This window comes from Colias philodice, chromosome 9 (genome assembly GCF_061535455.1).
Source record: "Colias philodice isolate Cphi_HAF_F1 chromosome 9, ilColPhil1 Martin Lab GWU primary, whole genome shotgun sequence".
NCBI lineage: Eukaryota > Metazoa > Arthropoda > Insecta > Lepidoptera > Pieridae > Colias > Colias philodice.
This window is the reverse complement of record NC_143094.1, coordinates 5,811,977-5,825,667: the sequence shown is the minus strand read 5'-3', so window position 1 is coordinate 5,825,667 and position 13,691 is coordinate 5,811,977. Positions and strand designations below refer to the sequence as shown.

The window sequence follows — 13,691 nt, the reverse complement described above, 5'->3', positions numbered from 1 at the left end:
GGACTCGTGGTTCCTGATATTAGCGCGTTCAAGCAAACCAACCGACAAACAAACTCTCCAACTTTGCTCCATAAAGCACCCAAACCGCAAGACCTAACAAATGGATAGTTTAAAGTATTAGTTTAAAAAAATAAGTGCAAAAAATACCTTATCGATAAGTATGTATATTTATTAATTTTTATTTAATATTTTTTAAAAGTATTCTATTATAAGTGATATATTGATTTTTAAAAGCAAGATAGAGTCGTAATGAATTTAGCTCAAATAATGACTTTATTAGGACTGTATTGATACATATATACAAAAGCAAAATATAATTTAAATAATTTTTTTTCTGTAACCATTTAAACGATGTGATGTAACAAATCCAAATGATCAACATACCAAATTGCAGAAAAAAACTATGTAGAGACAAATAGGAGAGAAATAAATTAAATCCTAACAAAATTAAATTTAAATGTCTCGACATTCCTGTAAAACTTTGTAAGTTGTAACTGTCCAGAGAGAGAAAAAGCTTAAATTCGTAAAAATCTTAGAGCTTTAAAGTACATGGAACTTATCTGACAATGAGGGCGTTGTGTAACAAGGAGTACTTATGTTACATAAACGTTTGGTAATAAAAACTTTTACGATGTAAAAGGTTTAAGTTCATTTAATTTAATAAAATAGGTGAAAATCGAACCCTCCCCAAGAAAATTTTGAATGAACATACTAGGTAGAGCTATAAACTACACGTGGCCTATCTTTCTCGAAGGAAGAAATTGAGGGATTTTTCAAAGGAGAATTCGTAGTGCCTAGTTAAGGATGTTCGATGTGGGAAGGAGGCGTCGTCGGTCAATACTAGGTGGTGCGGTGCGGGCGCGGTGCGCAGGCGTATCCCCCGGCCCCCGCAGTTGCCGGCCCACTCGGCCAACTCGCGAGTCAGCCGTCGTGCGCTGCGATCGCGCTCGACTGAGCTCTCCTAGTCATTCTCGAGCCATGTGAATGTTTTCATCACAGAAGAGACCTGTCAACTTTTGTTTCCATCGTTTGGAACAATGAATAATTCCCTGGATAATTAGACTTTATCTGAGCGTCTGCTCCTAGACCTCGAAAGACAGCTTTCGCCGGGTGTCTAGTTTTTCTCAAGCTTGTGGCCGTTGACACTGCAGCGTGCGGGTCCCGCAGTGCGCGAGTGTGTGGTTGATTGGCAAACGAAAAGACGTCAGCTGAGGCGCGTAAACATTATAGAGTTTTAATTGACGAGACGATGGCTACAGTTCCAGCGTAAGTCCCGAGACTTTCAAAACTGAAATCATGTGGGGACTATTACTACTATTTATCACAGGTAAGTCATGTTATGCTGCTTTTTTCTGTGTTTGTTTTTATTATTTATCCGAATAGAAAAAAGAAATAAAGGTAATGTGTACAATTACTTAAATAAAATATATACCTATATCGGGAAGGTACGTTCTTACTTCTTGTCACTTATGTTTGATCGCTTGTTCTTAATTGTTTAAATTATTATCTAAACTTCTCATTGAAAGTACTTCCCACGCTGTTGTGTTTTTTTTAAGTAGAAAGATAAAGTACTTATTACATGGATTCAAACCGCGGAATGCAAAAAGTTCGCGAACTAACTTTAAAGGAACTCTACTACTATTCAATTTAATTCCCATGAAGACGACTGACTCATCATAAATTGGTTTCGCGTCGTTTGTTTTTTTTATGTTGCAAAAAGGCTTAAAGTTGATTACTCCCATACGAAGTTAATGCTTGTCATTTTAAAATGAATTGCCTCCATTATTTCTGGAAGTGGCATTTGTCATTTCACGCTAAAGGATTGGGAAAGGTAGCGATTATACATGTACCAATTTATGGGATTCAATTTCGTATTATTTAATTAATAGAAAAGTACTCAGTATTCAGCAAATTGTACCTATTATAAAGACATCGATAACGTATTATTTACTTGGGGTAACTTAATATTATGTGGATGTTATGATTTCTAAAAGGGCCGTTGTGAGAGTAAAAGGAACAAATTGGATCATTTCTAAGAAAAGAGAACATTTTTTTGCTTACCCAAACATAATTTTAGCATTATTAAGAGGACGCAAAATTTTAGGGTTCTTCAGGAATTTTTTATTACGCCTTTTTATGAAGGACAATTGAAAAGATCGGAATGAGTGGATACGGAAATCGATCAGCCGTTGAGCAGCTTTTTTATAAATAAAATAATTTGTAATATATTGTGCATGAATTACTTTTATGTGTGAGATACATTCTTTATAATATGTAATTCTTTAAATTTGTTGATTTGTATTCCTTCTTAAATCTGGTCAAGATTTGGGGAAACTGACAGGTGTTCAACGCAGGTACCAACCTAAATTAAAGAAGCTTAGCCCGCTCGGCAACTCTTAACAAAGATTTGTTTAAAAATGGACGAAAAAGATGCCAGATGCGATGAATAAATTTTACTTGAACATTGTGTAAAAGTTTCCTGATTGAACTAAGTATTATTATTATTTATGAGTTTAAATAAAACAATTCTTAATAAAATAATACTTTTTAGGTACTTATATTGTAATATTAAAAACATTGTTATTTAAATGATGACCTAAAAAATCATGATAAGAGTAAAATAAGTTATGGATCTCCAGAGAATGTACCCTTTTTCTTCGAACAAGTTAGAAACTAAGAGAAATTGCGTATCGATAGTTTTTTAGGTCGTACCCTTTTTAATTTTCTTAGATGAATTTTTTCTTCGGAACTCAAATACATATAGGTACTACTATTATTTATTCGTATGTAATCCCTTTCAATTTGACTAACTCGCATTCATTGTAGCAATTATTATGATTGCAAAAAGGCATTATGCCTTAAAAATCAGAATCTCCTAAAGCTAGTTAATGAGTAAGCAAATGTAAATACATTCAATTTTTAAGTATCTGTTAAAACACTGTTTACTGAATTATAGTCCAATAAAAATGCAATTAGAGCTTTTAATATACTGGAGCGCAATGTAATAGGCGTCCCAACTCTCAAGCTGCAACTAGTTTTTTTCTACAAGTTTAAACTCAAAGGCGGATGCTGGGCGCACCTGGCCTTTACAGTTTTTTTGTAGGTACAAAAATGGCTTAGATTTACACTCTTAAATTGTAGGTAGATCGATTTACGGGCTATATGAAAAAAGGTTAATCATATTCTATATGAAAAAAGGTATATCATTGTTGTAAGATATAATTTTGCAAAAGACAATTCCATCTTAGCTAGTAAATAAATATGAAGTCTTACACGAAATGAGCTTTATTAATTTTCCCTAAAGATTTGGACACATTCGTTGAATGTTAAACTAAACTGTATAAATTGAAGCACATTATACCGTTTCGGTTAGTTAGTCTGGTTAAATGGTAGTTGAACGTACTAATAATGAAACTATTGACTATTGAATGTATGTGAGGACACAGTAATGGTGCTGACTACATTTTGTTTGCTAATTTGAGAATTTGAATTTCGGTTTAGGATAAAACATTAAACGGCAATAATAATAAAATATGTAATGTTGAATCGTATCAAACATTGTCGGTATGGCATAAGTTAAGCTAAGTTGTAGATTGTAGAGCTTAAATTGTAGAGTCTGTAACAACGACGTCATGTCGTTGGTCTCTAAAGTCCATATATACCTATTACTTTTATAGACTAAGAAAGAGTTTATCCTTGAAATATTATGTACTTTTGATAATAGGACGTACTTAACATTAAAATTCATAGAACAGATAGGTACATTAAAACTATATAATATATATGTATATGAAAGGAAAGCAACGCTTTGAGCCGAGAGCATGGAGATGTAAAAAAAGTCTAAAAAAAGAAAAATATACGCAATATAACTTTTATGGTAAATAAATAATTATTTACCATAAAAGTTATGTTGCGTATATTATACTTATTATAAAATAAGTACCTATATTTTAAGAGTTACGAGAAAGATATGACACAGAGAAATGGATCCCGAGTTAAAAATAAACGCACAAGTATGGAAGCATGCATTTTTGTCATTGTTCTCATAATAATACAATATCTATTTTGGGGTAGTGACAGAGTCTGTTACGGAATGAATGTAGGGAGCCGATAAGTGGTCGGGGCGCCAGCTTTCATCTGGTTTGAAGATATGTGTTTACAATCTTCGCGCATTGGTGTGCGTTTACGCCGGGTATACATTACTTACTAAAAAATACATTTGCTTTACAATATCTTACTTCTTGTTGCAGATAAGTTATTTCGGAATTATAAATATGTATTCATTGATGAGTTCGTTTGAATAATTCTTTGTTATTATAAAGGTTATCGTAATTTCACGGTCATAAAAATATCTTTGGTATAGGTACCTAACTAGTATTGTTTAGAGTCATTTTATTTTTATATAGAGTGAATACAATGTTTATACGATTTTTGTCTAAAAATGAGAATAATAATGATTAAGCATAACATAAAATGCGCAAGATTCTTTTTACTTAATTCGAGAGATATAATAAGTAAATTATTTACTCCCAATTACTGAAAAATCTGTAACTACTAATGTTGATTTTTTTACAATATTTCGCAGACATTTGGAACGGAAATTTAAAAACAAATCTTTTTTATAAGCTAGTCACTCCACAGCTCAAATATTTGAGATCGGGGAACACAGAGGCGGCTGCGAATGGTATTTACGATTACAGTGTCCTCCCTGCTCATTCACAGTAGCGGTGACGTCGGCGTCGGGACTTATCTCATAAGATAACCTTTTTATTTATTGCCTCCCTCGTGTATCGATATTCGACAGCGCCAAACATGTTTCTCGTAATGACAATACGCGACGCTTTTGAGCCCTAAATTAATTAAAACTTATCATCTGTTGACCTTTTTTTTTATACGACGTGTTCTTTTCATTTACATAAAAATCTGTCTCAAGAATATTCGTCGTAAATTGCTTTTTGCTCTTCTATTTCGAATCTTATTTCGAACAGCACGCGTCTGATAAGATTTCCCAGAAGCAAAGGGATTTAATGAAATGAAATTTTCTTATTTTTCGACCAATTGTTCGTTGCTTTAATAATATCAGATGTAACATTATATAATAGGGCAGCGTCTTTTGTATTGTATATATTATTTTGAAATGTTTGTGTAAATATTGTTACTACATTTTCATTTTTTTAACAATTCTTGTATAAACTTATCTTTTTGTTGTTGAAATATTTTAATATTGGTCATTTCAAAATACAATAGCAAATTGTTCGTACTTATTTAAAACAGAAATTCTTAAGTAGGTGCTATATAAACAAACAATGAAGTACAAAATTTACTTCTTTTGTTTTGTTGACCTTGAATGAGGGTTGTACAGCTAGTCTCGGCACGTGCATAAAGTAAAGCGATAATGATAGAGTGGCTAAAGGGGACTCTTAATCAACTGAATAACTAATTGAAGTCAGAACACTCGAATATGGGCAGCGGCCCTTTTGCGGCACCCTATGTGCTTTTGTTGTACTCGTAGCGTAACACAGGAACAGTTGGAATCGTTTTATATGAAAATACATATTATGAGACTCATTTTGTTATTAAAAAATGGCTTATTTAAACTTTTGCGTGGAATTTCACCAGATTTACGATGCCGTGAAATGCCAAGCGTTTACCTCGGGCTAGTTTGAAAACAGTATTTTGTGGTAATCTTGATAAGTGTGTCAACTTGTAGTTGTTTATTAAATTAATTAACAATCTGTCATGTTCAGAGCGACGGAGCGCAGCGTGTGACGTTCGTGACTTATTGGGTCAGCTTGTACAATTATAAACGTTTGGGTGGGAAAAGTAAATTAACAAAACTACTAAATTGTCGGTATTTGGTAGATTTGACTGAAAACATGAACAATTGCGTCATCCTGGACAGAGAATCTTAAAAAAGAAGGCTCGGCTCGAAACCTACTTGCTCGAAAAATTTAACGGCAAATCGTGGCAAACTCAATCCAAATCGTGATAGTGAATTTACTATCCACTGTTATATTTGTTACCAAATTAATTATACAAATTTTTATAGCCTCGATCTCAGAGCAAATATTAATAAAGATGGGTGCCGGAATGGGCGTCTCATAAAATATATAAGCCGTTATTTGTGCGGTTTAAAAATGTAATATGTTGTACGTAATTGGGTCAAAGAGACGGCCAAAGAAGGTCGAGGAGGATGAGAAGAGGGTGTACGTACTGTGCGTAGAAATGTTTATATTCTATTCGACGCGACATTATTACAACACTACATTCCCACTGAAAATTTTATGGTAATGCGACTCACAATCACGACCTCGTTGGCAACAGATCCTGGTATTTGGATATTTCATTCATTCCATGTATACTTACATAAAGAAAGCACACATGTCGTTACGTAATGGCGTTGAAATAAATAGCTTTTCACATAGCGCGCTCTTTGAAGTGGAATAGTAAACGACAAATTTCGAATTGCTATTAAAGCACTATGTATGTTTAATGGTATGGGGTCGTACGGACGATAATAAAATTTGATTACATTTGATCATAAATCTTTTTTTTCTCATTATCTCAGTCAGTAACGCCGGGCCGTCGCAGGCGCGGGAGACAGGGCCCAAATCCCCATGTTTTGACATACATACCCGTCGTATTTATGACACACAGCCCGCTTGTAGCGATCTGACACGAGATTTATGAAGTCACCATGTGTGCTTAGAAGATTGGATTGCTTTTACGCAATAGGAATTATGTTTTGTTATTATATTTCAACGTCGCCTACATTGTCCATAAAATTGGATGTGATATTGAAGGCGCTTAAACAGTTTTTGGTGTAAATTATAATTTATTAAAGTTCACTGAGAGTAGTTATTAATTTAAATACTTCATTATTTTTATGAATACAACCAATTATTACGATGTGATAGTTAAAGTTCAGCACGTTTGCATCAGCAATTTATATTTAAAAGTTCAATTATCTACTGACCGCAATCATTCAATAGTATGTGTAAGAGCAGAATTGTATAATGACTAATAGCCACTAATTGAATGTTTTAAATTAAAAACAATTATGGTCGAGGAAATAACTCGTTAAATATAAATCGCCCTTATTTGCTATCTCTACTAACAAAGCCGTGTTAAAGCTGTATTTAAACATGGAATAAATAACAATTGTCATAGGAAAAGGGGAACTATGGTCCTAAACTTATAATCATAATTTATCCAATTTTATGTGAATATAGGTAACGGTATTTAAAATGCATAATTCATAATTGTTATTTATTCAACATAGTGCTATGAAATATTTATCCGCAAAATTAAAAAAAATATTGAAAATTTCCATAACCTAATGCATGATTTTTTTTATTTGTATCAGTACCTACCTACATTTCGTATCTAGTGGTTTGTTCTTGTAAAAATGTCATGCAGAATTATTTCTCACGTATTAACTTTTTGAACATATGGATCCACTTGTTACCAAGCTGCATTTATTTGCTCTCATATATTTAGATAAAAAATATTGCACAACAATTTAACTTACGCAGAGTAGGTTGAGCCATGAGAAAGCTCTATTCTCTGCCAATCCTTATTGTGGAATGGATCCATTAGGGTAACATTCTGCAGACTCATGTAAAACATTTGGGTCGCTACAATTCAAAATTGTCGTTCAAATATAAGAGTAAAAAATGTTTGCCTACTTTCATCAAAAAGTCAAGAAGGTTTTATTAACCATAGAGCTCATGAGCTCATTAAATAAATGAAAATACCTAGCTTGCGACTAGAAAAAATATTAAAGTATAAAAGATGGGAATACATTTTTGATATACTTATATGCTTCTTAATTGGGATAGTGTTGGATACATTAATTAATTAATATCAACTTTGCATAACTTAATTTGCGAGTTATAAAGTTACGTATACCAACATTTGATATTAAAAACTACACTTTGTAAGAAATCTACTAATTAAAACTGGAAGGGTTCGCTGCATCATCCACTGTGACGATATAATATTTTATTTATTCCATAGAAAGTAACCTAAGAATAAGAGAAATCAATTACCATAACATTAACTTCGTGACCCGCACAGGTTTATCTCGATAATCACACCCTCATCTCACATCCTGTACTCCAGTGAAATTAATGATTTTCTAAACATGATTTATTTTCATTAACTGTTAAATTTGTGTACAGATAAGGCTCACAAATATATTACGTTAGTTCCGGTGTAGGGCGAGCGGTCGGCGCGTCGATACATGGAAAGCATTTTAAGCAATTCCAATGATATCGCTTCTTCCATTGTTCCATTTATTTTGAGCGCGACCTATCGATCGCCTCACATAAAGGAATGACTTCATAAGATTCAATACCTAATACGGATTATGTCACAAAAGAGGAGTATAATGCATAAGCTCCTTTCAATGATTAATACTGGCCGTTATTAGTTTTATCGTTCGCATCGATGTCTTTTTTCATAATATAGGTACTTTAGAAATTTTAAAAGTTAATTATGCATATTATGTTGATTGATCAGTATGATTACTTATTTAAAAAAAGATTTGTTTACATTGCTAATAAATGTAGATAAACTACATTTTTTTCAGATGTGGATTACCTTTTTTGCGCGTAAAACTTGCTAAATATATACCGAAATAGATTCATATTTTAATCTCGTACTAACCTACATACCAAAATTACGCTTTCGTTGGGGTTGTATCAGGAAAGATTAAGCCGGGATGGGTTGCATGAACGTGAGATTAACTTAAATTAGAACATGTTTAATCTAAACGGTAGTCCACATTCCAATCTAAAATGCAAATTGTCATAATATACATTTTTTTATTCATGAGTGGTCATTGGGTTGCGCATAACTGCTTTAATACGATTAATCGGGCCTGTTTTGTAATAAGCCATTGGCTTGATAGTTGATACCTATTAGTGTTCATAATATATGGAAGTAGGTATACAACTTGCGGCATGAAGCCACATAATGTGGGTAACACGGTAGCAACTTGATACAAATCTCAAACATTGCTCTGAGCTCACTTAACATTCTTACGGTTTTCAAGTTTTCTATGAATGGACTCAATTTGTTTGCTAATGTCGTATTTAACTTTAAAATTGTACTTTTTATAATAGTAATGTATAAGTATAGCATTGAGTCGAATTTGTTCTCAATTAGATTTATTTGCTTTTAGCGCAACTTTCCCTGTCGTCTACGCGAACTTTTTACCATAAATCGCAAAGATTTGTTCAATACATAATTTATCGATGTTCCTTTCAATGAGGAGTTACGAGTTATCTTTTATCGATACTTTATATCGGGCTTAGCTGTTAGAAATCTGAGTAGAAATTTTTGCCCCACGCCGCGTGTCGCGATACGGGCGCCGGGTTTCTCGAAGAGGGGATTATCCAGACATATGAGGGGTCATACAATAAAACACATTCCCTTCATTCTTAAAACTTTGCAACTTTATCGTTCTCCGAAAAAGCTGAGTAAAATTTGCTATTTACTTTACGTTTGCAATAACGATGTGATTACTTTTTATACATAACATAATTAATAATAGAAAATTTAAAAATTCAAAATGACGGAGAATAACACGCTTGGTGGATAAATATTACATATATAGAGATTTAACATAATAAATCTATCATTCAATATATTTTTACGCGTAAAAATGTGCACAAATGAATATTCACTAAAATATTTAATTTTGTTGATAAAATATTATTGATATCGATTCGTCTCATTCAGAAAAAAGTACTTAATAAATACCGTAAAAATATTTACTACAATTGAACCTTTGGAACCCTTGAACGTTAAATGGCTCTTGGCGGAGGGCGGGCATCTGTGTCCTCTTAAGGGGATAGTTTGTAGGGACTAGGGAGAGCTCTACTAACCCCTCTATTTAGTTTATTTAGTTACTGAATGCCGAGGTCATTGCGAATTTGTTTTATTCTAATCGTAATAGAACATTTAAGGGCTAGTTAGAACGTAAACATTGTATGTATGTTCAGGTGCCTACTGATTAATACGCTTTTGATAAAATTTATAATTTGTGTTTTTATTAGATTTCTTGCTATATTTTGAAAGTATACATTTATTATTGTAGATATTTTATAAATATTCGATTAATTAAATTTCAGGGTAACGCTTCGAATTCTTCGAACTAAAATATTATGTTTACATTTATTAAAATGTTTCATACCAAATCACTGGAAATTGTTGAAATACCAAACTTTACGCATTAATTGTTTCATATAAAGAGTATTTCACGTTCATTTATTATAATAATATGGTTTGCAATCCTGTAAGCATGGATAGTGCAGTCCATTAAATTATTGACGTGATAACAATAGTTGCAAATATTTAAGCTGCAGTGGTTATCAGACAACACTGTCATTTTATGCACCGCATAAATACACACCAACTGTATTTACGATAATGTAATTATAGTAATTAATGCAATTTCACGCGTTATTATAAAGAGATGCAATTTTAGATAAGTATAAATACAGTTTAAAATCGTATTCTAATTTGCATGTCGATTAAAAGTTTCAAGGGATACCTATATTTGATTACTTCATTATAGCAAGCAATTTGATAATTTTAAATTATTGCAATCTCATGTTTTTAACTTTGGTATGTTCTCAACTAAACTAATATACTCTTCAAACTTAGCTCAATTAAAGCAACAGTATCTTTAGTGACAACACGGTGTATAAGCCCACATAACTTTTGGCTTTCTTTTCAGACCATAAAACCGTATTATCCCCTTTATAACCGATTATATAAACCTTTTAGGAGGCCTGGCTCTCATTTTGTAATTCTGTAATAATCCCGGCTCAAGCAGTAATCGTTGTCGCTCGATTTTATTAGCCTATGCCATTGGTTAAGCTGCACTTAAAAGCATTTTAATTAGTGAAATGGACACTGCTAGAACTACGGAGTCTATTGACATTGTAGAAGTTTACTCTTCCTACTTTAATTAAATGAAATGATATAGTTTAAGTTGTATTTTCTAACTGCTTTAGGAGAGTGCAAATTACTAGCTTTGAAAGTGGAGCTTTTTGTCTTTCTAGTCGGTTATTTAAATTTTTCTTCAATGCTTTCTATAACATTTGTAATTAGGAGATATTAAAAAAAAATATATTACACATAAAGTAATACAAATTAGAGTAGAACACAGTTGAATTCCAGGAACAATAATGAACACATGCAGCTCATCTTAGAGATGAAACTGTGAAATCTTACATCATTCAAACGGTCACATGTCTAAACAACAAAACATTGAGCTTCGCAAAGTCGGCGTTATTGCATTACTGGATGCAATTTTGAGTCCATTAATCTTTGCCGACCTGTTTCGTTGTTGTGCCGTTTCAAAGCTAACGTGCATTAATACCTTTCCTATTTCCGCAAAACGAAATAGAATATTTTCTTTGCAAAATAAGAAATATATTTTACTTGAAGCGGGATGAACGTGCTTTTTAACAAGCTTTTTTTTCAATCGGTTTTACGTACTCAAGAGTGAATTTATGTTTATATTTGGTAAGAGCAACGAAAATATACAATTGTGTGGCAGTAGATAACTACTATGTATATTAAAAATATCAAAAGATGTTGACAGGTATTTATAACTGATTCATGATATTTCAAGAACACCAATTCTTTCATAAAAGCTCAATATAAATCGTTCTTCACAATAATAATATTAACTAGTGAAGTACCTATTTCATAAAAGTGAAAGGGTACACTTAAACTGTTAAAATATTTGTTTAAACAACATCACTCCATAATCAAGATCAATGCATCTTATAAAAATAATCACGGCGATGGATCTATAAACATTGGTCGACAGATCAATTTAAAAAATCTTTAGATATACACTTTGAAGTGTCTGTTGCAGGGTTTAACGAAAGCCGATAAAGAGAGCTATTCGGAAGATTTATAACCAGCCAAAGTTAACGACATTCGCCATTTGGGACACGCACCGTTTGTAACTTGCTTCAGTCGAAAAATTTACTTTAAAACTTCCAAGAACAGCTTTGTTTAAGTGCATTCTAGTACGTGACGACAGAATAGAATTCTGTCTTAGGGAGAATTTCGACTATTAGCTAGCAAATGTATTGGTACACGAGTGTTCAGTTAAATAAGAGTTGCTTTCGTAAAAGCTTACTCAACCGCTTTTAATTTACTGAATCGAGTCACAAAAGATTTCATCTGTAAGAATGCTAGCCGAGGTTCCAATAGTGATGATCGTGCATATGCATCAAATAGTTTCTTTTGTTAAACGTTCCACACTAAAGCCGCTATATTAAGTTTAATCTTTTATTTCCTACGCCAAACCATAACCAATCGAAATGATTCAATCGAAAATAGTTTCCTAATATTAAGAGCTTGAAATGTTATATGCATAGTTTATGAGTTAATTTCATTATTTTATAAATTGTTACTAATCTTAACCCTTAACTAGTAAGTCATAAACGGTCTGATAAATTCCAGTAAATACGTAAAAACTGAGACGATAATCTTTTGATCTAATGTTTTAATAGGCTTTGCGTTTGACCCTTGCGAAGAATGTACTAGCGCATATATTATGCAAAATATGTATAAGTAATGCATAATTTACATATACATTGCAATTTGCATATCCCTCTTCCTCTTACTGTATAAATTTAGATTTCAGGTAATTATGCGGGTATAAAACCAATAAAAAATCCAAAACATAGACTCTCTTCTTTAAAATTATAATGTGAGTTTACACAAAGCTATTCGTTTGGTTTTGCGTCATGTATTGTGTATAATTTCTAGTTTCTACGGATTCGAATGTCAAACGATCATAAAAAATTCATCGATGCAAAAAACATATTTCACTATCTATAGGGACGTATCTAATATTTTTTATTAACACCAACGCTTGAACATAGTGCGGTTTCTCTTTTATTGCGAGTTCTATAGGTCTTTCGGCTTTCGCAAAAAAAGGGAAAGGCAGGTTTTCCCTCAAATGGTATCACGATGCGCCCCCTTTGTTTCGTCTAACGTAATTATGGAGCTTAATTACACGACCACAGCGGTGTAGATAACGATCACGATAAGTCAGCGATACGTGTGGATAATAATAAACGAAGGCGTCTGAGGAACGTTGCACTTTGTTCCCGCTGAAAATCACGGTGAATAAAAGTGAAGTCACTATCTGTAGGTACACATGTCGAGGACTTTAAAGAAAACACCTAAAGAGAAACTCGTTTTCGTAAAGAAGTGGTAATGCACAATGCGGTGCCGCGCCGTCTACTGTCTAGCCATTCACATTTCAGTGACGCCGGCGAGACGTGTCATGTAGAGGGGTAATGAAAAAGTTACGATTTGGTCTCATATAACTGTAACTATAGTGACTTTTACATCCTGTTAAAATGTTGCCGAACATTCAGTCTATTTTAAATTGAAGACGCGACATGCGTAAACAAACCTTTCCTTAAATATACACAATATAATGTTGGACAATAAATTTTAATGGCAGGTCAATAAAGGTAGGTGTTTTATTGCCATTCTTCAATAAAACTGAGCTATTTCCCGTGAAGACGATTAGACTTTATGTCCTCAGATGATGCAAGAATGATTCATTACAAAAATAATTTGTATACGTACGGAAATTGTTTATATAAATTCGAATTTGTATGCATGGGATTTATGTGGAAATA

General features: G+C 32.7%; 1 protein-coding gene across 2 annotated transcripts in view; it reads left to right on the top strand.

Annotated features, from left to right (window-relative positions):
• Nucleotides 1-890: 890 nt before the first annotated feature.
• dtn (transmembrane protein 132C dtn) overlaps nucleotides 891-13,691 on the top strand; it is a 57,198-nt gene continuing 44,397 nt past the window's right edge. For both annotated transcript variants that reach the window (XM_089699103.1, XM_089699104.1), the window contains exon 1: nucleotides 891-1,327. In XM_089699103.1, the coding sequence (XP_089555229.1) occupies nucleotides 1,297-1,327 (31 nt within the window). In that variant the 5' untranslated portion in view covers nucleotides 891-1,296. The remainder of the gene's footprint in view (nucleotides 1,328-13,691) is intronic.